General features: G+C 42.4%; 1 protein-coding gene across 3 annotated transcripts in view; it reads left to right on the plus strand.

Moving 5' to 3' along the window:
- The window catches only part of pkn1a (protein kinase N1a), a 64,714-nt gene that overhangs the window by 22,100 nt on the left and 16,693 nt on the right, over positions 1–25,921 (plus strand). For 2 of the 3 annotated variants that reach the window (XM_080445615.1, XM_080445616.1), the window contains exons 2-6: positions 13,415–13,609; positions 14,908–15,013; positions 15,690–15,838; positions 17,557–17,677; positions 25,389–25,534. In XM_080445615.1, coding sequence (XP_080301741.1) covers positions 13,415–13,609; positions 14,908–15,013; positions 15,690–15,838; positions 17,557–17,677; positions 25,389–25,534 — 717 coding nt within the window. Of the gene's footprint in view, positions 1–10,856; positions 10,993–13,414; positions 13,610–14,907; positions 15,014–15,689; positions 15,839–17,556; positions 17,678–25,388; positions 25,535–25,921 lie in introns of those variants that run through there. The other variant, XM_080445614.1, reaches the window with a different exon arrangement.

Below are 25,921 nucleotides of genomic sequence, written 5' to 3' on the forward strand. Positions count from 1 at the left end.
AATTTAACTCTTGAGTGTGTAAAAATGTGGACCTAGGATGTGTCCATTTGTAGAGTTGAACCACCACTAAGGATTTTGTGGTGTACACACACACACACACACACACACACACACACACACACACACACACACACACACACACACACACACACACACACACACACAGCACGCTTCCATTCCAATGCTCTTAGACGGTAGCAGATATACATAACCTTTTGCTCCGAATTCCCTTTTCTGAATCATTCTTAATGCAGTGCTGTCACTTTGAATTCTAAGCTTTCGTTAGGAACTACAAATGTAAAGTGACATCGGCATTTCAGAGAAAGTCAGTCATGCGAACACCACATCTACACTGAAGACACAAGCGCTTGCAAACAGACACAGGCCTGTTTGCTGCAAGGACTGGTGAAGATATTCTTGCAAATCTCATTTCCAGTAGTTTTCAAAAGAAAGAAAAGGTAAGAGGGCCATGTTTCTGATGACTACATTGTAGGACAGTGGGTCCCAAATGGTGTGCCGAGACACACTAGTCTAGTGTGTAAGACAAGTCCAAGGCTGGACTTGTCTTACACACTAGACTAGTGACAGCCACACATTTTTATTGCAATCTTACATATAATTAGAGTAACCTCTGTCGGTCTTGGTGTCTTGGTGTCTTGGGTCGTCTGTGCCCCAAACTGCGCATGTGTCGTTGCCAGGTTTCGCGCGCGAAACAAGCAGCAAGGTCTATGAAAACAAGGCCAAACGAAACGAACCCTACAAGCAACAAGGTCTATGAAAAGAAGGCCAAACGCAGCGCTAGATCGTGCGCGATCAACAAGCAACCAGCTTCATGAAAAAACACAAAGCCGCGCACTGCGCATTTCTCTAACCAATTCACACCCACTTCACGCTTACAAAACCTGGACATGGCAACGTGGCTCATCGTTCTGTGATTGACAGAAAAAGTTGGCCAATCAGGTGGCGAGTTCGCAGCCTGAAAAAGACGAACGGCAGCCATTGTTGATGTGCGAGTCAGGGTACGAGTGCCTTGACTTCTTATTTTCGCTTACTAAACGCTCTCAAACTTCTTCTTTGACGCACGGAATTCACTTATAACATATCGTTTGGATAGAATTTAGTTGTTTCACTTCATATGTGTGGTCAATTAATCATGACAGAGCCTATTTTTAAAAAAAAAATCAGAGAACCGGCAGGGGCGACCAGTCACACGCATGTATCCCAATAAGTCAACCTATTTTGGGGATGGCGATCTCAAAAGTCCCTTGCGTCATGGCTGTCCCCCCCGCCCCACCCCCACCACACACACACACACACACACACACACACACACACACACACGCACACGCACACGCACACACACAGGGAGAGAGAGGGAGGGTGGGAGAGAGAGAATAGACGGACAGACACAGACAGAGAGACAGAGAGGGAGAGAGAGGGAGGGAGGGAAAGACAAAATAAGCGAGCCCTCGCTTATTTTTGCGCGGACGTAATTTGTTTGTCATTGTGGTGAATGTTTGCTGCTGATGTTTGTTGTGTGAAGCTTAATGTCAGAGTGTTTGTGTTGGAGCGCCTCAGTGCGGCTGCTGCGTTCATGTGCAACATCTTGCATGCGTGGCTGTGTTCACAGTTTTCCTTCGCCATGTCTGTAGGTCACGGCCTGGAGACCCCAGGGAAATTTCTTCATGAAAAAAAAAAACAGCCGATGGGGTCCGCGATGTTTCACGGGGGTCCGCGTTTTTTTTGCGGTTCTGGGCGGATTGGGTTCGTTTTTTTTTTTTCGGTGGGTAGGGCCCACGCAGCCTGCGTAGTGTGCGTGTAGGGAGAAGCGGCCCTGTGTGTGTGTGTGTGTTTGTTTGTGCGCGCTCGCAACGGCTCGCACGCGCGTGTGTGTGTTGGCAACGGCCGACGGGGAACGGCTCCGCCTGTTAGATCTTTATATGCGCGGGTGTTTGTGGGTGTTCTGTTCCTCCACGACGGGATGTGCGTGTACACACTACACCATTGGTTCTCAAAGTGGGGTCCGGGGACCCCCAGGGGTCCTTGAGGGAGTTCCAGGGGGTCCCCAGCTAAATGATAGATTAGGCACCAAATGGACCCTTATGGGTCTGTAACTCTGACAGTGTACAAATGGAACCAAATGGACTCTAACGGGTCCATTTGGTTCCATTTGTACACTCTCACAGTTAAATTAACATACATTTTACCATATAAACTGGGGTCCAAGGGATAGAAATGCCATTAAATGGGGGTCCGTAGCCCTAATGCATGTCAAACTGGGGGACCTTGAAATTAAAATGGTTGAGATTCACTGCTACAGCCGTAAACAAATCTTCTCTTATGGGGGTCCCTCGCATATCTTTTCAAATGGGGGTCCGCGGGCTAACAAGTGTCAATTTGGGGGTCCTTGCCATGAAAAAGTTTGAGAACCACTGCACTACACAGTACAAACTCACTTTCGATCCCTGATAAACTGTCTGTTCTCACCGCATAACCCAAACTGCACACTTTGGGTGCTCATATCCCCCTACGGGTATGGTCTAGTATACATAATACAGCTATACAATTTTTATTTTTTATTTTATTTTCTATATCAGTATTGTTTCCCAATACAGAGTCAAAGTCTTTAAAAATATTTATTTTAACCACTTTCAACCTGGCATCCCTATTTTGGGCTTGTCAATATAGGTGAACATTTTAAATCTTACTTCTTTTTTCACAAATGTTTAAAAACTGTAAAAATAGCAGATCATCACCGCAAGGCGTTATGCTTATTGATAAGCTATTTTCGCTATGAATAGGCTACAGGTGTGCGTGAATTTTGACTTGCCCATTGGTATGTCTTGGGCACAAATAGTTAGAAAACCACTGTCTAGTACGTTTACACGTGCACATCATCCCAGACAGTGTGGTTCTGCCGGGCATTGCTGCATAGAGGTAATGTAGGCCAGTGGCTTAAGGCCTGTCAGAGCAATTGTATGCAAAGTCAGACATCTCTGCTCTCCTGCTCCTACACACAGAAATAATGTACACACGCACACACACACACACACACACACACACACACGCTGAGGTATTTTCTTTAGAATGATTGAATAACTGAAAAGTATTCAAAAGTTGTAGATGTGTCCCTGGCAACTGAATTTCCCCTACGGGATCAATAGTAAAGGTCTATCTATCTATGATGCTCACTCGTTAATAGGTTAATATATACCGTACTATAGAATGGCACACCACACCACACCCTGTCATTTTATAACTGTAGGTGTTGTCACCACTATCGATAGTTACTCTACTAACCAAAAGCGGCATACAGTATGTCTCTGCCATGGCCCAGTGCTCACTGGGAATAGGTGGTCTAATGGGATGTGTGGCCTCGGGGCTGATTGACAGGTGCCTGGCCTGTCCAAGGTATCAGATGATTGACACCTGGCCTACCCACTGACTTAGCAAGACAGGGATCAGATGATTGACAGGTGTCTGATCCACTCACTGACCTAAGCATGTCTGGAACGGACACATGGCTTGCTGTGCTAAGGGACCCCCCCCGGACTCTGTGTGTGTGTGTGTGTGTGTGTGTGTGTGTGTGTGTGTTTTGGGTGGAGGTGGGTGTAGTTTGCACACATTCTTTCATGAGGTTGAGGATTCTCGATATTTTCCCATGAGTCACCATCTGTCTATCTGTGTCTTTCAGGAGAGGTCATAGTTCAGTTGTTATGGATATGAAGCTGGTCTCTGTTTACATTCCCACCTGGGAATGTTTGTACTTCAAACCTCCCTGGTTTTCTCCGTCTCACTCTATCACTCTTTCTCTCTGTAGTTTACTTTGAGTGTTTAGGCTGGGCTAAACACACAGACTGTGTGTTGTGCTAGGCTAGATAGCAGTTAGGAACCACCGGTAATATTATGATATTATAATTTAGTAAATGCATAATGTAATGCTAATTTTGGTACCTAATATACCATTCATTGCCTTCCATCTTGTTTATCTGTATGTATGTGCCAATGTCTACCAGAGTGTGCTGAAAATGCCAAATGTGGCTCACCTATTACACACCTCTAGGTTGCCTTGTTGATTGTTATCTCCACCAGGCAGGGCAGCTATAACTGGATGGGTAGAGAGGCCGTCTGGGAAACAGAAGGTTACGGTGGACCGGGCGGTCTTTGTATTGAAGTGTCCCTGAGAATAAATGATCTATTTGGGCATAATCTTTCAATGCTTTGGCGGTGTTGTTGTTGTTGTTGTTGCTGCGTGTGTGTGAAGTACAGGCAGGGCAGCACCAACCAGTCCTGGTTGGCCCATGTTTAGCATAATGAAACGACTCTTCCCCTGCTCAACATAGAAGTGAAGGAAGAGGGGGAGGAATGAAAGATATTAAACCCATTTAGACCGGGAAATAATCTGGATTTTTAGATTTCTTCTATTAAAAATAGCAGATTTACAAGCTCATAGCGCGGCAACTAGTGCTGCACTACGAGCTTGTAGATCTGCTATTTTTGAAAAATCATGAAAGTTTGTGCAAACCTTCCAATATATATATATATTTTTTAAAGCAAACATTTGTAACTCAAATTTCTGCTTCTGGGGATTCTACAAATGTCTTCTAAATCCTAACAGTTTTCTGAACAAACCTATGTTGCTATAATATCAGTGGTTCTCAAACTTTTTCATGTCAAGGACCACCCAAAATTATATGTATAGGCCACCGACCCCCATCTCAAAATATTTTGTTCCCGAACCCCCCCCCCCCCCATAAGCAAAGATTTGAGTTACAAATCTTCCCTTTAAAAAATATATATACTCAAATATTTGCACAAATGGTCAAGATTTTTCAAAAATAGCAGATCTACAAGCTTATAGCACGGCACTCTGTGCCACGCTATGAGCTTGTTTATCTGCTATTTTTGAATAGCCAAAGTATGAAATATGGATAAAGTGGTTACACAGATGTGTTCCCGGTTTGAATGGGTTAACTCAATCCTCCAATCCTCCTGTCCACTCCAGAACAGACTGGACACAGTGGAGCCGAGAATAGCCGATCTACAAGCTCAGAACTCGTTGTGAAGCGTTGTGTACTGCACTTGTAGATTGGCAATTTTCTTTTTTTTTTACGTGTGTGTGTGTGTGTGTGCGTGTGCGTGGAAGGTGGCAGGGTGAGAGAGGGACAATGTGATGTGAGTGTAGCAGCAGCTTGAGGGTGAGTCATAAAGACCAGTGATTGGCCCCAACACGGCAGATGAGAGTCAAAGGTCAAACAATGTCCATCTGTCCTGTCCTCATTCTACAGAGGGGCGTGGGCCTGCCTGTGGTCAGGACAGGTCATTCTACCCCGCTTGTTCTTCTTAAACCATTTATGTATTCTATTGTGCACTGTGTTTGTTCAGTTCTCTCCTCTATCCTTTTTTCGCTTGCTTCTTTTAGTGAGTCACATACTGTAGGGATTTGCCTAAGATGGCTTACTGTCATATAATCATCTATTTAACATCTTGTTTAAATTAATTCAAGTAATGAAAATAAAACCACTCCAATTATGGAATCAAGGGGGTTTTCACAAGACAGCAGCAGCAATCCACTAACTGATTTACTGATTCACCCCTCTCCTTCTCTTCTTGTGGCGCTAACCACATGAACCCTAGTGTCCCTATTCTGGGCATGTACAAATGTGTAATCGTTCGGTGAAACATTTGGAGAAAATAACAGATCTACTAGCTCACAACGCCTTGTGAGATTGTAGACGTCAGCTTGTACAAGCTGTGATCTTGTAGTTCTCGTGAACTTTTTTCTGTGAAGAGATTTGGTGTAGAGGAAAAGGATTTGGTTTGGAAATAAGGAGGGGGCCACTGGGCCAGTATAGACCCCCCCCCGAGGGACCCGTTAAAAGGTCTCATTGTTTCAAATTGTTCTCTCCTCCTCTCCTGCCTGTCCTGCAGTCAGTCAGTTTATTATGTGCAGGAAACGGTCATTCATTCTCACCAGGTTTTGTGTTTTTCACTGAATAATAGTCCATGGCAGTGGGAAAGGACCAGAGGGAGAGACATACTGTAGGCCCATTAACCACTTAAACCTTATATACTTCTTTGACCAGGGTCCCCCAGGGGTCTGTTCTTGGTCCACTCCTTTTTTCCCTCTACACCAAATCTCCAAAAATAGCCGATCTGTGGATTGGCTATTTTCGTTGAATGTTCTGCTTCACCTAATATGAAATGCCCAGAAAAGGGAAGCTAGGGTTCATGTGGTTAAAGAGAGCATTTACCTACTCACACTTATGTCAAAGGCACTGTCTGGTGTGAGTGAACATTTTCTGCTTTTCAGCTGCTTTTGTATAGAAAAGTGTGTGTGTGTGTCATTATTTTGCGTCTGCCCTTTGTGTGTGTGTTGTATTTATATTGGGTATGCCAGGAAGTGGGAGTACAGACAGAGAGCTTGTGTGTTTACCCCAGCGGGGGGCCCAGGCTGTCTGCTTACTACTCTGTCTGTCTGTCTGTCTGTCTGTCCCTCTCAACTAGAGGCTGAACACGCTCCTCCGGGACACACAGTGCTCACACAGTGTCATTTGGCTTTGAATTTCAAGTTCACAGTAAAATCCTGTGTGTTAATTTTACTCAGAGAGTGTACAAATGTAACCAAAACATTTGGTATACATTCGTACACTCTTGGAGTTACCAATGGATAAATTAACACTGAGCAATTTACTAAAAATGTAGTCAATGTCAGTAACGTGTCAGTAAAGATGTCTTTCTTTTTGTTCAATCTAAGTATTTACGTTTTATTGTAGGGCATTGAGAATATAGGGTAGTGTGCTTGCCCGGGAAAACAAAAAGGAGCAGATGATGTCATTACACACAGAGGAAGTGCAGAGATCACATGTGTACATGTGTGTGTGACATGTGAATAGATGAGTTCTGTACTCCTGTGCGGTTCCCAGTGACCATTCTTCCACAGACCACCACAATAGGACACAGAGGTGCATTATTCTGTGTGTTTATTTTACATATCGTTTGGCCCTCATTGTAACGATACGCATGTGTTGGACTGTACAACAGATAATGGAGCCATAATTTTAGTTGGATGGTAGAGGGAATAGTTACACAGATTACACCCTCTACAATAACACTGTCCTCAGCCAGTAATGGGCCGGGCTGCATAGACTCACTCTAATGTCCTGGGAGAGGTGTGTGTGTGTGTGTGTGTGTGTGTGTGTGTGTGTGTGTGTGTGTGGACGTTATTTGACTCTGATTTATGCTTGGGTGTGTGCATATGGACACGATATGCATGGTTGCACGTGCCTGCCCCACACCCCTGTGTGTGTGTAGTAATAGTATTGCTTCCATGACCACGCCTTGATCTTTATCTCTGTGTGGAGTGGACAGTACCTCTGCTCTGAAAGGGCCATTGTCAGTCACCAGGAGAATGCCGCACAAATGACTGTCCGTACAGGGGATGAAATGCTAATAATATATACACACAAATGATTGTCCTTACAGGGGATGACATGCTAATATATACACACAAATGTACTTTGCCGATGTTCTTTCCTCTCCGTCATCCATAGCCTTTGGGCTGCTCTTCACTGCTCACACAGTCTGATTGAATTAGCCTCCGATAGCGACGCTATCTATTGAATTAGCTAGTCATTACTTTCCCAGAGACGGACACTGGATGTCCCTCCCTGGGCTAGCTAAGCTAACAAGCTGTGCCGTATGTATTGTGTAGCATGAATCATTCCTGATGGATAGCTGTTGCCACTAACAAGTTTTATGCTAGGTCAACAGCTTCCTTCAAGGATATATTTTATGTTGCCTAAGCACTCATGTGAGTGTAGCAATATGTGTTGCATCAGCACTTTGTTGATAATAACACACCTTCAAAACTTGTTGTGCTGGAAGTAAAATAAGATAGCCAGGTTCTTGCTACATAATTTGCTGAATAATAACTTATACAGGCTACAGTATTAAAGCTCTTTACACCAATGCAAGATTTAATTTGCAGCACAATTTGACCATCTACATCTGTTGGTCAATTAATATAAAATATTTCTTCGAATTCGTTGTTAAGCTTTATGTAAAATTGGATTACTGCTAATCGAGTCAAAATTTAGTAAGCAGAAAGAAAACATTCACTGTAGGTAAGCTATCGTAAAATGGTCTACTAAAAGGATTATACACTGGATTAGAAATAAAAGGACCGTGGCAGAGCACAGAATCTCAACACATAAAATCAACTGTAATGTTAACCTCTCCACCTATCCGTTCAGTATGTGGATTAGATGGCATGAGGTTGAGTAATCTTTATAATGACACAGCTTGACACAGCTTCCATTGTGGTTGTACACAGCAAATTCACCATCCTGCACCGACCAAGCCACACAACACAGCTGGTCTACAGATCAGCAGAAAAGCTGTACTTTACCTACCACAACAAGTACAGTTATAATGAAACCATTCACAGGAAACCATTAAACATCACCATCCACATCCACTGTCTGTGTGTCTGTAGGATAACCAGGCCAAACGTTAAATTGGAGCACTACAGTTTGCTGGTCTATGGTTGGCTTGCCTCCACACGAGAGATGGGGATGGTGGGTGCAGGAGAGAGAGAGACACACACACACACACACACACACACACACACACACACACACACACACACACACACACACACACACACACACACACACACATAGAGATGGGAGAGGGAATGAAAGACGCAGAAGGAGAGGGCAAAGGATGGTGAATTTTGTCATCTTTAATTCAGGCCATAGCAGCGATGTGGCCCTCATGTCTTGATTTCAAGCAGTCTGTCTGAGGCTTTGAATCACTAAGCAGCCAGGTTGTGTAGCTGTTAAATAAGACACACTTTTTCTAAGAAAGTAATCATCAGCAAGACACACAAGCACACAGTGGAAATGCTATGGTTCTGCTAACAGTATCAAACACATGCTTTGGGTTGGCTTTGGGTCCACTGACTCATGCAGAGAATGGCTGATTTTGGCACGCTACACCGCTGTATGATGAAATATAAATTGGGCTTTAAGCTGCTGGGTCTGATCACCCAAAGTATCCTGGTTTTCTTTTCAACCAGGCTTACTGGTTGTCTTTTTAATCCACACAGGAAGTGTGGGGATTAAAAAAATAATCATTTTTCAATTGCATACATTTCAGTCTTGTGACATTGCTCTGACGTGATATTCAAAACAATTTGGGGACCATTTTAGGAACCGAAGTTGCCCAAGCTAAGACAGATGAGTCTGTGAATTTAGATGTATTGAGTCACTCCTTCAGGTTCTGTTTGGACACATGAGGGCGTTGACCGCTACACCCTCAGTGAGAATGTATCAGTAAAATTCTGTGTTGATTTAACTCTGACAGTGTACAAATGGATAAATTAATCTTGTGTATTTTATATACCCTAATGGTGCACACTGGTCAAGTCAGCATACAAAATGGCCACTGTCCAGGTATCATACTTAATGCAGTGAAGTTGTATGTATCATGGCTCATTTGTGAAGGGAAAAAAAAACTGCCGTCAAAGTCATACAGTGTTAGCCTCCTCTGGTGATGTCACTGGCTTCTCCTTCATCTTCCCATTATATATTTTAGGGGAAACACCTGGCAGCAAGCCAGCAAACTGCAAACATTAGCCCATTGCTATCTTATCAGCTGGCATTGGCCATTGCACAGGGGCTGGCTACAAGTGGTTAGCCTCTTCCTGCCTCTCCTGTAATGTGAGCCGACACAGCCAGTGCCAGGATGTTCTCTCTCTCTGTCTCTCTCTCTCTCTGCAGATCCACAAGCTCACAATGTGTTGCAGATACAATACATTGTGAGCTTGTAGATCTGCACTTTTTGGCATGCGACATGATGGAGCATAAATTTGGCATGCGACATGATGGAGCATACATTAAGCATTAGTCTCTTGCATGCTCTCTGTCTGTCGCTCATACACTTTCTTTTGCTCTCATCCTCTCTATCTCTTCTAGTGTGTAATTCCATTAGGCTATTAGATAATTGCTGTTGATGACGCCATTCAGAGCTGTTGTATCTCTAGACAGGATAGTGTTATCATGTAGTCTTATTAAATTGGGAAGGGGGTGAGGCGTCCAGCTCAAAGGAAGTGAGGGGTCAAGCAGACGGTTGTAAGTCCCTCCCATCCTTATTCCCTGGCTCTGATCCAATACTTAGAAAACACACATCCTTCCCTAGCTTCCTTCCATGAGGTTGTATCGCTGACCCAAATGAACAGAAAGTGGAGGAAAACAAAGGAAAAGCTGTCATGAATTCTGGCCAAGGGAACCAGAATCATCAATGAGCGCAAGCAGCCTTGTGAAGACTGGCCATTGTACAGGTTAACTCCTTCAGTGTCTCTCTCGCTCTCTCTCTCCCCTAAAATTCCAAATAAAAAATTTGCAGAAAATGACAACTGGACAAATATTACGTGTTTTCAGACCTTGAATTATGCAAAGAAAATGATTTCATATTTTTTTCATAAACATCACAGTACTAGTGTTTCAACTTAAACTTCAAACCACTAGCACTGTATTTGCCATCCAGCTGATTCTATTGGAAGAGGATAGAAATGAATGCAGTGGCTTTTATACTTTTCCTCGTTATAATAAGATTTGGTACAGGTGATCACCTAATCAGGAGAATGAGGTGTGCTTGTGTTGGAACCCAACTGTGTTGCTCTCTCTCTCTCACTGACACCAGACTTGGAGAGGAAACAGGAAAGGCCTGAGAGTTTTTGGTGTTGGGACGGAAATCCTGTTTGGAGGCGTGCCCCCTCCTCCCTCACTTCACTCTCTAGATGTCTCTCTATCGTCTTCTCTGTTTTATTGTTTTTCCCACCCCAAAAAACCCTCATTTTGCTCTCAGTGTGGCTTTTGCTACTGGCCGAGCTCGGACGCGTTCTGTGGTTTTTGTACAGTTTGGGTCATTGTGTCCGGGGGAACAATGTGTTGGCACGGAGACGAAGAAGATGAGGACAGCTCTGAGGTGAACAGTTTCTGTTGTTTGTTTACTTTCTTATCCCTCTCACTGTGACTGTGATTTCTAGTGATTCATTCTCTCTCTCTCTTGCTGCTCTCCTGATTGTGTGTCTCTGACTTGTCTTCTTTGCTAGTTGTCACTTGTGACTAAGAGACTGTACTTGTAATTGTTAAGTTTTTCACAAAACAGCAGTGCTCTCTGTACCATGCTGGGGTAAACTGTCGACGGTTGTTGAAAAGGCTCATTTTAAGCGGTAGTTGTAGCTGTGTGTTTTACTGGTACTAAAAGCTTTCTTCTTTTTTTTTCCTTCCCTTTTTCAACCTTTTATGCTTTATGAGATCAAGTACTGACAGGAAGGAAGTGTGATAACAAATTCAAATAGTATTGGCCGTAGCCCACTGAAACACACATGTGCTCTGACAGAGGTATAACAAATAGTACTCTTTAAACTCATGTTTCCGTTGTAAATATATTTGAACAGTGTAGACAGGTTTGGTTTGATTTCCTCTGTCTGTTCCTTCACGTCCTCCAATGTTGACGGTGACACATTTTCATCTCTACCCTCATCTTCTCCCTCGCTGCTCACTATCTCTTTCCTCTCATTACTGCCGTTATCCTGCCCACCATCTCTTCCTCTACCTCCCTGCTAGCTCTCACCATCTCTCCATAATAGTAGTACTATACCCTAGTGAAGGTTTATAGTGTTGGAAAAGCGGGCTACGTATTTGATGATATATACTGTATACTTTTTTACCACTTGAACCGTAGCATCCCGATTCTGGGCTTGTCAATGTCATAATAAGTGAACATTTGTCGAAAATAGCTGCTCTACAAGCTCCCAATGTGTCACATTGTGACATGTTATTAGTTGGTAGATGGCCTTTTTTTTGTCAAATCGATTTGCTGTTGTGTGTGTGTAGAGGGTCCAGGGAAAAAGGGAATGGATCAAGTATAGAGCTTTGGTGGACTCCTGTCAACAAAGTATAGTATAGGGTTTGAAGACGTTAGGTTATGGGATTTTTGTCATAATGATTGATTGATGATACTTGAAACAAAGATACATACATTTAACATTACAATCACATTAGACAACAATGAGGCCCTGTGACACAGAAGTTCCCAAAAGAGAAATTAGACGTTTGCCCGGGACCCAAACTAGTGAAAATAGCAGATCTACAAGCTCACAAATATATATATTTTTTGATGATGGAACATGGGTCCCGACCCACTGTTTGGGAAACAGTGCTTTAACATGCAGTTGGTCTGGGATTAAGCTCAGTCTAATCTTTTCAAATAGTTGTACTCTGTATCTATTTGATGGTAACAATTCATATTCACCGTTCAGAATATGATTGGAGTCACAATGAGCATACTAAGGCTGGTTGGCAAGCCTTAGTATGTTATGGTAGACTGACAATTTTTTAGCAGATTTTCAATTGGTGGAGTAGTATTGCAATACTGTAGAACACTCATAATCTGGCGGCAATACCTTAAAGTATTTGTTTTTAGCAGACAAATCCAATGTGTTTTTTAGAGGATAACAGTGGTTAGTCATTATTACTCCCAAGTATTTATTTGAAGGCACCTGCTTGATTTCTTCATTATGAACAACAACATGATCATTAGAGTCTGATGGTGAACCAAATACCATCTATTTTTTTGTGTTTATCACAAGAGCATCACTCCACTCAACCACTTTGTTTACACCATGTTGGTGCAGTCCAGGTCTGTCTGAGTGAACAGACAAGCCAGATAGATAGCAGGTGTATCATCATCAGAATATATATTAGAATGTATTGATTTGGTTATATATTAGAATGTATTGATTTGGTGTATCTGTATGACAAATATTAGTATAAAGAGTGAAAATCATAGCTGAACTCTCACATCACTGGGGGGCGCTAACATTGGTTGTGATAGCTGATGGAAAAAGGTTTTGTTCACATTTACAATCTGCACTGGAAAAAGAAGCATACCAGTGAATCAAGTATGGATTCAGTTCCAACTGATAAATTTTCAACACCAAAATATCTGATTGTATTGAAGGCTGATGAGAAATCTAGAAAGACGGCTCTTACTGTAGGTGTTAGATTTTGTCTATTATGTTTAGAAATCATATGAACCAACGAGGCAACAGCATCTGCTGTACCAGCAAAATGACTTGGCTCGAGTTTGTCTTTTACTCCCAGTATTTTCCCAGTATTTTTCAAGAGATTTCATGATCACTGTAGTAAGAACTATGGGTCTAAAATCTTTATGTGTAAAGCTTCCTAACTTTCTGCATTGCATCAGGCTTGAGAGGACTGTTTCCTGGCAACCTTTTCTGGACCACTTTGAAAGGGGTTTTGTTTGTCATTTGTCTTCGAAAATAAAAGAAGTCCATAAGCAATCTCTAAACAACTCTCTCTCTCTGTGTCTGTCCATGCAGAGTGACCCGGGCGGGCTGTCGGTTCTGGAGCAGCTGGGAATGGACCAGAGCTCTGACTTCTCTGACACCAGCATGCAGCAGCGCCTGGACGAGGAGCGAGAGAAAATCCGCAGGGAGATCCGCAAGGAGCTGAAGATCAAGGAGGGAGCCGAAAACTTGCGCAGAGCCACAACAGACAAGAGGAACGCACATCAGGTCTGCCATACCATGCCATGCCATGCCAGGCTGGTGTACACAAACAGTCACTTTCACTGCTTAAGCCCAATTTATCATGCGTTCCTTACTTTGTCACTGAAGCATAAATCAGGCTTTAGACCAGTGATTCTCTACCTTTTTTAATTTCTTGGACGGTCTAGTAGTCTCTCCAAAATCACGATGAATGATAATGTTCTGTAAACATGAGTAAGTGATGCGTTGCCCTGTAAAATGGGATGGGTTTAGATTGATTGGCTGTCAAGTGTTTTATATTATTAATCCCATCGATGTGAAAGTGTTCCCAATGATATTGTTCACATTGTGTTATAGTTGTGGTGTACTGTGGACTGAACCGTTCACTTAAGTTTGAAGGAACTTATACGTATAATTATTGTTATCCTTATCTTTCTTGGTGTAGACGGCCCTTTATCCTGCACCAGCACTAAGGTGGATGTGGATGTAATGTAGCCATTATATCGAATGACCCTGTTGACATCCTGCTATTAAATATGCTTTAGCTGCAATGTCATACAATATCTGCTTAATGGCTGGAACATTGCCACATTTGCTTGACCATGACATTCTGCACATTTCACTAACATTCAGGATGTTACTCTTTGGTCAAATTTCCATGGGCTTTGTTGGTATAAAGCTATTAAATCATGGAGGTTATTCATGGATAAAATCACAGTAGTTTTAATCTCATCTAGGTGGATATGATGTTAGTCAATTTGACATTGTATTGTTAACCACTTAAGTCCTGTTTTGCCTTGTTTTTAATTGAATTAAAAAAAGAACTTGACTTTGGAAGAATTTCACCTATAATGACATTCCCAAAATAGTAACGCCAGGTTAAGACCCAGTACATATAACTCAGTATCTTTCATTTCCTGTCTTCCTGGCTGGACAGCTGGTGTAACAATATATGAAGCACACAATCTTTGTTGCTGTTTGTAGCACCAAGTACTCCCTGGTACCTTGTCAATTGTCTCAGTAGAGTGCTTTTACAGTATACTGTAGCATTACTATTATTAACATAAAGGCTGCACAATTTGGAGTAAATGGGTAATTGATTCAGGCAAGCAATGTTGAAGATTAGGTTACATTTGGCTACATTTGTTCATTTCCAGTAGTTCTAGTCAAAACATGCTAGGCAGAAACAACTTTTTATTAGCAAAGCCTGGTTCAACCAACGTTAAATAGCTTGATGGATTGTTTGCATTGTACCTCAACAGTATTATATTCAAAACAAGGATGCATAGGAGGTGTAAATCTGTGGTTTGTGGTGTTGCCTTCAGGTGGACAGCCAGCTGCGGAGCTCGAGTCGGAGGCTGGACAGCCTGCACGCTCAACTACAGGAGCTGGACGCACACATTGTGGTGAAGGGTGGAGATGACAGTAAAGGTATATATACTGTATATGAATTATGAAACGGTCACTGGTATAACAGACTTCTATGGAGAGGTTTGAGAGGGGCATCATCATTTCCATTCTTAAGCTCTAAATTAAATAAATCATAAATAATGCTGTTCTTATAGAAAACAAAGAAGGTAAAACATATATCTATCTAAAATCATCTAAAACCAATGCACTGAATTTGTTTGTACATCACTGAGAAAGCTCACAGTCTAAGGTTAATGCTGCGTTCACACTGGCAGCTACAAAAGATCCAAAGCTACAACGCGATGCAGCATATCTGTGGCCGAGTCACTGTTGAAGTGTTGATCAACACACTCGTTGACATCATCAAGTGTGTGTCCAACGAGCGAGAACAGTATAAAGGAAAATAAAGCCAGGTGTTAAAAAGAAAAATGGAACTGGCGGACGGACATAATGAGTTTTCCTCGTTACAAGCGTTCCAATTGTGTGGAGAGCGAAGGTTAGTGGAAATGGTTAAACAAAACAACACTTGGTCTTTTGTAGCTTTGTATGTGCCAGTGTGAACCATAAGCGATGCTTTATGGCAATACGTTCATAAAAAAAATCTTTAAAAAAAAGAAAAAATCTAAAAAGTTGTGATGTTTCATCTCTGTTCATTCTAACAAACCACCCTCAACCTTTTTTGTCCTCTTCTCCGTAGATGAGTGTCCTCAGTCCCCGGGGTCAGAAAGCCGGAGATCAGCCCACCAGAACCGAATCGCTGCCTTGGAGAGGCAGCTCAACATCGAACTCAAAGTCAAACAGGGAGCAGAGAACATGATTCCCATCTACGCCAATGGATCCACCAAGGTACAGGACCCTGACACACATCAACCCCCCCTGCCCCCCCCCCCCACCCCAAGACACACACACACACACACACACACACACACACACACACACACACACACACACACACACACACACACACACACACACACACACACACACACACACACACACACACACACACACACACACACACATGCAAGGTCCACAAGATATACAGTACATGAAGGTGAAACGGGGAAATGTGAGCTTTAAGCCTGATTTATACTTAGTCGTGTGCCGGTGTCCCGCATGAAAGATGGCAGATTTACGAGCTCAACGCCATGCTTTGTGAGCTCATAGATATGCTATATTCAATGCGCAACGTAGTATCAATCACATCAGGCTTTACATTAATCCACACAAGTGGATAGCATGATCCTCCCAAGTGAAGGGCAGTATTTTAAGACTGAAGGAATCTGCTGCTCTGTTAATATTGAGGTGTGTATGTGCACACACACACACACACACACACACACACTACACAGCTGTGCATAATGCTGACTCAGGTGACGGTGTCCTCTATCCCATGGATCCTGCATCCAACCTTATCTCTTTCCCACACACACACACACACACACACACACACACACACACACACACACACACACACACACACACACACACACACACACACACACACACACACACACACACACAATCCACCACTCCCTACCTACCCTGTTCTTATGCAGTATCTCATCTTACCTATTTACCCCCACTCACCTGCAATTGGGACGATAGTACAAGGCGCGAAATGAAGCCAGGTGAAGAGCCATAAAAATGCTTTCTCTTTTCAGACCATGTACCACCTCTTTGCATTATTAACCCCTCCTCAGGTGCTGGAGGCACACAACTGTTAAAACCTGAATCCTACCTTGTAAAATCTTGAGTTACAAATGGATAAATGAATCAAATTGGGAAAGCATACTGCATGTGTCATTTTAGATTTTTGCGTTGGCTATTAAAAAATGGCAGATATACAAGCTCACAGCGCGTCACTTTGTGCCGTGCCGTGAGCTTGTACATCTGCTATTTTTGAACAACCTCAGGTCTTAATGGGTTAATAGAGAGAATGTGTACTGCGTATCGTTCTGTATTGAGGGGGACATGTGAAAATGGGTCAAAAACACTTGCCAATGCATTCTGTAAGATAAGATAAGACCTTTATTGATCCCGCGAGGGAAATTCAGTTGGCAAAGGCAGAGCTCACCACCGGGACCCCCAGGGGTCCTTGAGGGAATTCCAGCAAAATTGGTTAATATAGCATCAAAATCAGTTTAACCACTTTAACTCTACAAGCTCACAATGCGTCGTATCGTGAGCTTGTGGATCTGCTATTTTCAAATGGCTGAAATGTGTATATAGGGCTAAAGTGGGTAATGTATGTTTTGTAATAGTAATCCAAATCTCCAAAGTAACTAGTAACTGAAGTTTTCAAATAATTGTAGTGGAGTAAAAAGTACAATATTTGTCTCTACAATATTTGTCTCTACATCTCATCCCTCTGAGATGTAGTGAAGTAAAAAATACCTTACATTTTTACTTAAACATTACTTAAGTAAATGTTCTTAGTTACTTACCACCACTGCTTCATTCTCCCCTCGCCCCATCCAATAACTCCGCCTCTAACCGTATCATGTTTCATGTCCTGCTTGGTGTCATGTCATGTGACCTGTACCTGTCGCTGGTCCAATCAGGATAAGAAGATGCTGCAGACGGCCCAACAGATGCTGCAGGACAGTAAGACCAAGATTGACATCATCCGCATGCAAGTCCGCAAGGCCGTCCAAGCAACGGAGCACAACGATGACCCACCGGGTAGGTTGGACAGGTTGGCTGGCTGACTGACGTTTGTGTGTGTGAGTGTGAGTGTAATTGTGTGTGGGGGTTGGTTATAGCCATGGAAACCAGACGAATCTGGAAAATAAAATAGCCCTTTGGTCTGGCCCTGCTCGATTGTGATTGGATTTCCCTGCCCCCTGATTTCCCTGATTGTGGGGCACCAATCGGGGCCCAGTATACAAATATGGGGCGGGTTTATCACCAGATGCATTTTTTGAATTCGTCCCTTGGAAATACAGGTTCCCCACAGAGATTCCAGAATAATATCTACGCAGTGATTTTAGTGTGGCCATGCCAGGCTAGGTTGGTTAGCTACCTCATTGACTAGAAAACAAGAACAAAAAGAGTTCTATAAAAGTGTTTATGCTTGACAAACTATAGCGAAGGTACCCAGAAAAATGTGGCGTGTTAATTTAACTCTCAGACAAGGCTAGCATCACTAAAACTTAACTAAAAACAAAAAATAGGTGTGGGGGGGAAAAAAACGTTTTCAGTTAACTAAACTAAACTAAAAAAAAATTACAGGTTGGGTTGTCAATGTCATGATAAATTATTTGTATGTAATGTTACATAAAAGAGTGTAGACATCCCTATCAACTGAGCCAAAATATTAATTATACTATTTATATATCACCTTTTGAAAACAAGTTACAAAGTGCTTTATAATAACAACAGTAAATATACAATAAAGATCAGAAATTGCATAAATAGTGCATAAGGAAAAAAAACTGTTAAGAAAAATGTGTGCAATAGAGGTGAGTTCTAGAAGAGATTTTAATGAGGACACTGAGTTTGCCTGCCTCGTCGATTTTGCCGGCGACTGGCAAAAGCCTGGTCGCCGTTTGGGACAGGGCGAATATTTGGAACCGTCAATAGGGCCCTGCTGGATGATCTCAGGCAGAGGCCTGGCTTATAGGAAGTTAAGAGATCACAGATATACACAGGAGCCAGACCATTTAGGGCTTTAAAAACAAGCAGTAAAATCTTAAAATCAACAGGTAACCAGTGTAGGGCCGCAAGGACTGGTGTAATGTGCTCACTTCTCTTTGTGTGAGTCAGGAGCCTGGCAGCTGTGTTTTGTATCAGTTGCAGTCTTTGAATATTTCGCCTACTGATACCCGAATAAAGTGCATTGCAATAGTCAAGTCTGGAGGAGATAAAAGCGTGGATGACCTGAATTACATGACTGTCTCCGTTACAGTATATTGTTTAGTTTTTTGTCTTTTGTTTTTGTTTTGGTGGTGTGGGTGTTTATTAACCATGAAATAGAGGACCGTTTTTGTTAATCATATTTTTGTTTTTTAAAGAATAATAATTGAAACACTATTGTGTACTTACAAAACTAAAATAAAAGTAGACAGAAAACTTAAATCAAACATAACCTAGCAACAAGCTTTTTTACTACGACTACATTAAAACTACCAAACAGATGGGGATCAGAGTTTTGCTTCCTGCCGCTCTTTGCAGGTATAACCTGGTATCAGACTTTGACATTTGCCAACAGTACCTACAGTACATATTAGAATTAGCCTCTCAGAAAGCCTGACTTTGTTTCTTATTTTTTTCTCTCCTTGGTATAAAACGTTATTTTTGTTTGCGTTTGAAATGTTGGTTGGTATTTGTCTGTCCGTTTTCTAGGATTAATTGTATTTTGTGTACTACTACCACAAATATTATTGCTATCGTTATTTTGCGCCTACTGGTGGACGGACCTTGGAAAGCACTGGGAGGGTAAAAAAAAAAGCCAACAAATGGTACAAAAGGAATGACTTTACTAAAAGAAAAACATTTGTGACTGTACAAAAACAAAATTGTGATATACATCGTTTGTAAAAGTGACTGCGCTGCTCAATAAACATAACAAAATGTAGAAACTACCAAACCTACTCGTAAACAAAATTTAATTGAAAACATAAATAAAAACTATTTCCTGAGTGTACAAATGAACGTCAGTAATTCATTGCAATTAATGATAAAAAGTGGTCAAATTGACCGTCAAAGGTTTGTGTTGATCTTGTTTACTATGATGTTTCTCTCCCTACAATGTAATGCATTAGTCTCTGTATGTCAGACATGGTAGTAGTAAAAACAGATCAATAATGACCCAGCCTAGCGTCTCCTCTTTCACCCACATCCTGTCTCCTACACAGTAGAATCCTCACAGGGTTAACTCTACTCTGTAAGCATTCAAATGTACCAGTTTTTACACTCCCAGAGTTGACCCATTAAGACCTGAGGCCGATTCTACAAATGCCTTTTAAATCAGTAGTTCTCAAAATGATATGTATTTGGCCGCAAACCCCCCATCTGAAAAGGTTTAGGGACCCGCCCAGAAGAGATTGGTGTTAAAACTAAAAAATCCAAATTATTCAACACTTTCAAGATTTTTCACAGCATGTAGATCTGCTATTTTTGAGACCCACTGTTCTAAATCCTAAGAGTTTTGTGAAAAACATATGTAAATGGTGTATTTATATAGCGCCTTTATCCATGGCGCTTTACAATGATTGTGCATTACATTCACCCATTCACACACACAGTCATACACCGATGGCAGAGGAAACCATGCAAGGCACCAAGCTGCTCATCGGGAGCAATTGGGGGTTCAGTGTCTTGCTCAAGGACACTTCGACAGTAACTCTGGGGGAGCCCGGGATCGAACCGGGAACCTTCCGGTTCCCAAGCGGCCGCTCTACCTCCTGAGCCACTGCCGCCCGCATTCTGCACTATATATAGCTATAATCTAAAATCACACAGATTTCCCGGTTTTAATGGGTTAAATTAACACTTTATGCGTTTATGCACGCACACACACACACGCGCCAACACACAACACTGACATACAGTACAGCACTGTAACACATGCATCACTATAAGGCAGTGACATGAGACGTTTTTTTTGACTGGGGAGGCCCAAGTGGTTCACTACAGGGGGTGTCATGAAGTGCAAGCGTAACGTCGCAGTATAACTTGACAAAATGTTGCAAAATAACATTTTATTCACAAATATAAATCCCGGATTGCAGCTTTAAAACAGTTGAATTTTCCTGTTCTAGTGTTTGCTTACGGCGCGCTCCCACCGCACTTTTATTTTACCTCTGGGGCGGAATCTGCCAATGCTTTGTCAATGCAAATGCGTTCTGCAAGACCATGAATCCACGCATTTGCATTGACAAAGCATTGGCAGATTCTGCCCCAGAGGTAAAATAAAAGTGCGGTGGGAGCGCGCCCTTAGTCTGCTTTCTACCATAGTTCTCAGCACAAAAAAAATGATGAGCTAAAAAGCTCTGCTTACAGGAAGCATTGCTGTCAATCAAAATCATATTGTTGTTACTCTCTGGGCAGGTTGGGCACTACTCTTTGGCACGTTGCTACTTCTCAGGTTGAAGACTGAATTGCGCCTACAAATGCAAGTTTAGCTTACCCATCAAACAGTTCAAACTATAAGTCCTTCCTCTGACTGGGCAGCCAGGTAGCCAATCATAATTGGGTGGCACTTGGTTTGATCAATTAGATTCCAGGCGTGGCCCATACCGCCGCAGGCCACCCCCCCTGGACACGCCACTGCAGTATCGATATTTTCCGTTTTTCAAATGGAAATATATATAACAGACAGAAAATACATCTCTTGATGACAGCTGCTTATTTTGTTACTCTTTTGTTTAGAATAGCCACACAAAAAAATCTAAAACATAAACTGTGATCTTACACAGTGTGACACAGTGTAACTTCCTACTTTACAAAATAACATTTTCATTGTTGCCTACATTCACATACAACTCCTCCTGTCCTTATTACATAAGAGATACAATTTAAGCATTTAGCAGATGCCCTTATCCAGAGCGACAAGTGTGAAATAAAAGTAAGCAGAGTAAGCATGAACCATAGTCTGCAAACACATAAGTTTATGTTTGGATTTGGATTGGTTTATGTATGGATTGTACAATACAGATCTGCAACTAATACAAATTATGAAATACAAATGAATACAAAAAGACAATTTATTATAAAATCAAATCCAACAGTCCAATCAAATTAAACAAACAACAGTTACATACTTGACAAGTTACTTGGCAAGATATCTCTTGATGTGTTTTTTTAAGTAATTTTGTTATGGATAAGATGTTTTTGGACAGAGCATTCCAGAGTATTAGCCATGCCAGATGTTCATGCTTATAGATAATACTTGTCCTGTATGAACAGCCTAGTGCCAGACAGGCCGCTTTATTCTGAGCAACCTGTACCTTTCTCAAATCAGAATTTGTAGCCGACGACCAGATTACAGGGCAGTATTCTAAATAAGTAGACTCTACTGTTTGAACTCCACTTAGCATAGTGCAAACAGAAGAATCTAGTGCTTCAATGAAACTAGGATATCAAGTAAACATCAGACGCATCTATCTAAACGGCCTGCTACTGTATCTAGCATTCTTTAACATTTGTGATCAAGCAAAACTAGTTTAAATAACAAATAAAAAAATGTGAACAAGTAACCAACCTTCAGTAGCATCGTATAATTAGCCTCAATTAAGAAAGGTTACAATGGAAACAAGAGGAGAGAGGAGTGCTAGGGGATGAGGTGGAGTCTGAAGAGATGACTTTTCTTTTCAGACCGCGACAGAAAACGGGGAGTGGTGACAAAAAAAGCGACTAGTCAAAAACTATTATGAAAACATTGGCAGCTGGTCAAAATCAGTAGTTGTGCAATTGCTAGTGTGTGAGAGTGTCGGCAGCAGAGCAATCGATACCGTGCAGGTGAATGAGGTCTAATAGGGCTGTAACAAGGCTGTGTGGCCCGTAATGGCCTCGGCTGGAAAAAGGCTGATTAATAGAGGGCAAGAAAGATCATTGGCCTGGAAAAAGGATGACAGGACCACAAGGGAGAGAGCGAGAGAGAGAGAGATGGAGGGAGGGAGAGACGGGAATTGATGGTAAACATGACAGTGAGGGAGAGAAGGAGAAGACGTATAGTAGCTGGAGAGAGGTTTTAACCACTTTACACCTGCACTCCCTATTATGGACAGTATAGGTGGAAAATCTCAAAGATTTAAAAAAATATGCGGCACGCTTTGAGCCGACACCGCCATACGACTAAGTATAAAATGGAGCTTAAGTGGTTAAGTATAGTGTATTCCCTTTGGGGGTAGTATTATTTTCCTGTCTGAGATCATGAGAACTGATGGACGTTGAGACAGATTAAGACTGGGTTAGATGGTGACCATTTGGAAGGATTACTAAGAGGCTTTTTAAAGGCAGGGCAACAGATAATTTTAAATGCTGGATATTCAAATAATGTGAAAAAGACGTACTTATGTTATCATTTGGCATTTTCACAAACGATAATTATGTTTTATAAATGTCAGAAAAATCTGCCCCTGCCCTGCCCCAACATTCAATAATCATCCACTCACCAAATGGGCTTATGCATAATTTATTCAATCGCATAACGGTGTTGCTCGCCGACAAGAACTGATCTGATGCTGTCTTCCTACGGAGTATACATTTGTGATATATCTGTGATTTCGCCCTTTTTCAACAAAGAGAAAATATTTTCTTGCTGTTCTTCAGCTGTCACTGGCTGCGCAGCGGCTCTTATCCACTTAGCAAACACACTTAAGAATAATAGACATCCATACAGCTCACTGTCACCTCTGCTGCCTCCCCGTTTCTTTCTATGTTTTTCCCTCTCTGTCTGTCTCTCTGCTCTCGCCTCTCGCTAACCAGTTTCTCTTTCTCTTCTAATCTTGCTATCGTTTTTGCACTCATTAAGTCTATAACTTTCAATAACAATGGCCTATCTGTCCCTCATTCCATAGTGTGTATCGTGTACACAATACTAGACAGACAGTTTCCAGGCACCACACCCCACTAGGGTCAGCAGGCAGGGTCTGGGCTCCAGGCACAACACCTTATTAGGAGATAAAAGCATCCAAATCCATCCACATACCTGTGTGTGTGTGTGTGTGTGTGTGTGTGTGTGTGTGTGTGTGTGTGTGTGTGTGTGTGTGTGTGTGTGTGTGTGTGTGTGTGTGTGTGTGTGTGTGTGTGTGTGTGTGTGTGTGTGTGTGTGTGTGTGTGTGTGTGTGTGTGTGTGTGTGTGTGTGTGTGTGTGTGTGTGTGTGTGTGTGTGTGTGTGTGTGTGTGTGTGTGTGTGTGTGTGTGTGTCTATCTCTCGCTCGCTCTCTTCCTTTGCCCCCCCTTCCTTTCCCTCTCACAAATCGTGTTTTGCCCAACTCATTCGATTACTCATCAGTGTCACAAACTGATTTCGCCCAGGCTCTCTGTCTCCTTTCTTGTTTGTTTCTATTTTTCTCTCCCCTCTCTCTCTCGCTCCCGCCCTCACGCTCTCTCAAGGGTTCCCCAACTTCTCCCCCCCCAAATAATCATATTTGAACTGGGGACCTCCCACCCTGACAAGCACTTGGAATTGTAGGCATTACATTTAGTTTGACTCGGATCCACAGATAAATATTGTAAAAATAGCCAAACTACAAGCTAGCAACGCCGTTGTGAGCTTGTAGATCGGCTATTTTCACAATGTTGGCCTCTTTCTAATGTAATATTTGACAATTTGGCCAATTTGCTATTAAAAAGGCCTTAAAAGTCCTTAGATTGTAACTTTTGAAATGTGCAGATACCCTGTATACACTTAAACTGTATGCCGTTGAGTGAGAAAACAACTTGCATATTAAGCTAATCATCTGGGGACCCCCCCCCTCCCCACCCCCAGTTTGGGAACCACTGCCTCTGCTTCCCGTCTCCTTGTTTTAGCAGCTTCATAGGTGTCCATTTTGGATACGGTCGTGTTCCCTCTCTTCCTATGACTCACTCATCGCTCCCCCCCCTCTCTATCCCCTCCTTCACTCATCCCTCAGTTATTCTTCTCTCCTTTCATCCACTCCTGTCTCCCTCGCGCTGACCTCTCCACTGCTAATCCCTCAATAATTTCCTCTAATCATCCGTCCGTTAATTGCTCCCTTTCCTTTCCTCCGCTCATCACTCAATAACTTCCACGTTCCCTCTGTTCCCTCACTTCCACTTAGCTGTCCCTCATTTAGTTGTTTTGTTCACTCGTTCCCTCTCTCCTGGCCTCTGCTTAGACCTAGCTTAGGCTCCTTTATGTTGTGGTTTACTATGAGTACGTGCTACTGATCCTCTGGGTAACCAGAAGGCTCGCCCCAAAACACGTGCGCTCCCATTTTTTTCTGCGGACCAGCGGTTCTTGTATTCTTGTATTTGTTTTGCTGAGGATAAGGTTAGAAATAGGTTTAGGGTTAGGCATAGTGTGACTGAGGGTTAAGTTTAGGAATAAGGTTAGGTTGAGGCATAGTTTACTGAAGTTACGTTTAGGAATACCAGGTGAATACCGCCTCATTTGCCCCACGGTGACTGTGTTTTGGGGCGAGCGTTTTGGTATTCATCCTCTGAACTCCACCCCGCCCGCCATGTGTCTGTATGCGGGAGGAGGTTGTCTTTGTTTTCCTGTTGTTTGATTATACACGATTACCTTAAAATCTTGTGCTGTCTGATCTGCGTCAAGACTAATTTGTTTGAGTTTATGAAACGTGTAATTGTCATTGTTGCTTGTATATCTGCTATTTTTGAATAACCAAAGAAATCGAAAATGACACAGATGCGTTCCCGGCTTTAATGGGTTAAGCTAACCTGCTCTCTGTTGTTGCTACAGGTACCCATGACCTGTGTGGTGTGGAGCTGCGCATCGAGGAGCTGAGACATCACTACAGGGTGGAGCATGCTGTGGCTGAGGGGGCCAAGAATGTCCTCAGGCTCCTGGGCGCCAACAAGGTCCAGGACAAGAAGGCCCTCTCTGAGGTCAGATGGGACTCGCCTGATGCATAAAATACTCAATCACACTCATTCGCAATTTCCTTTTCGTAATGTAATCCACACTCCATACAATATTGACCATCTTGCCACAGGCCCAAACATAATTTCCACACTGTGCCAAAGGCATTCTTTGTCTTGGGTTGTCTCTAGTGCAACAGGATCATGGACAGCTGATCCAGTTCTGTCAGAAATGATGGACCATGTTCATGCACTGTGGCTCAAGCTATGAAAGCTAGGCCTAGCAGATACTAACACGTTGAAAACAAAGGAACGGCCATAAACGGATACCTTTTACTGGAGAAATTACTGCAACAATTTTACAGGTCTCATGTGTTATAGCACAGGGCTCGATATGGGTTGATATGTAGACTC

Source organism: Gymnoscopelus braueri, assembly GCF_963280865.1.
Source record: "Gymnoscopelus braueri genome assembly, chromosome: 2".
In the NCBI taxonomy this organism is placed as follows: Eukaryota; Metazoa; Chordata; class Actinopteri; order Myctophiformes; family Myctophidae; genus Gymnoscopelus; species Gymnoscopelus braueri.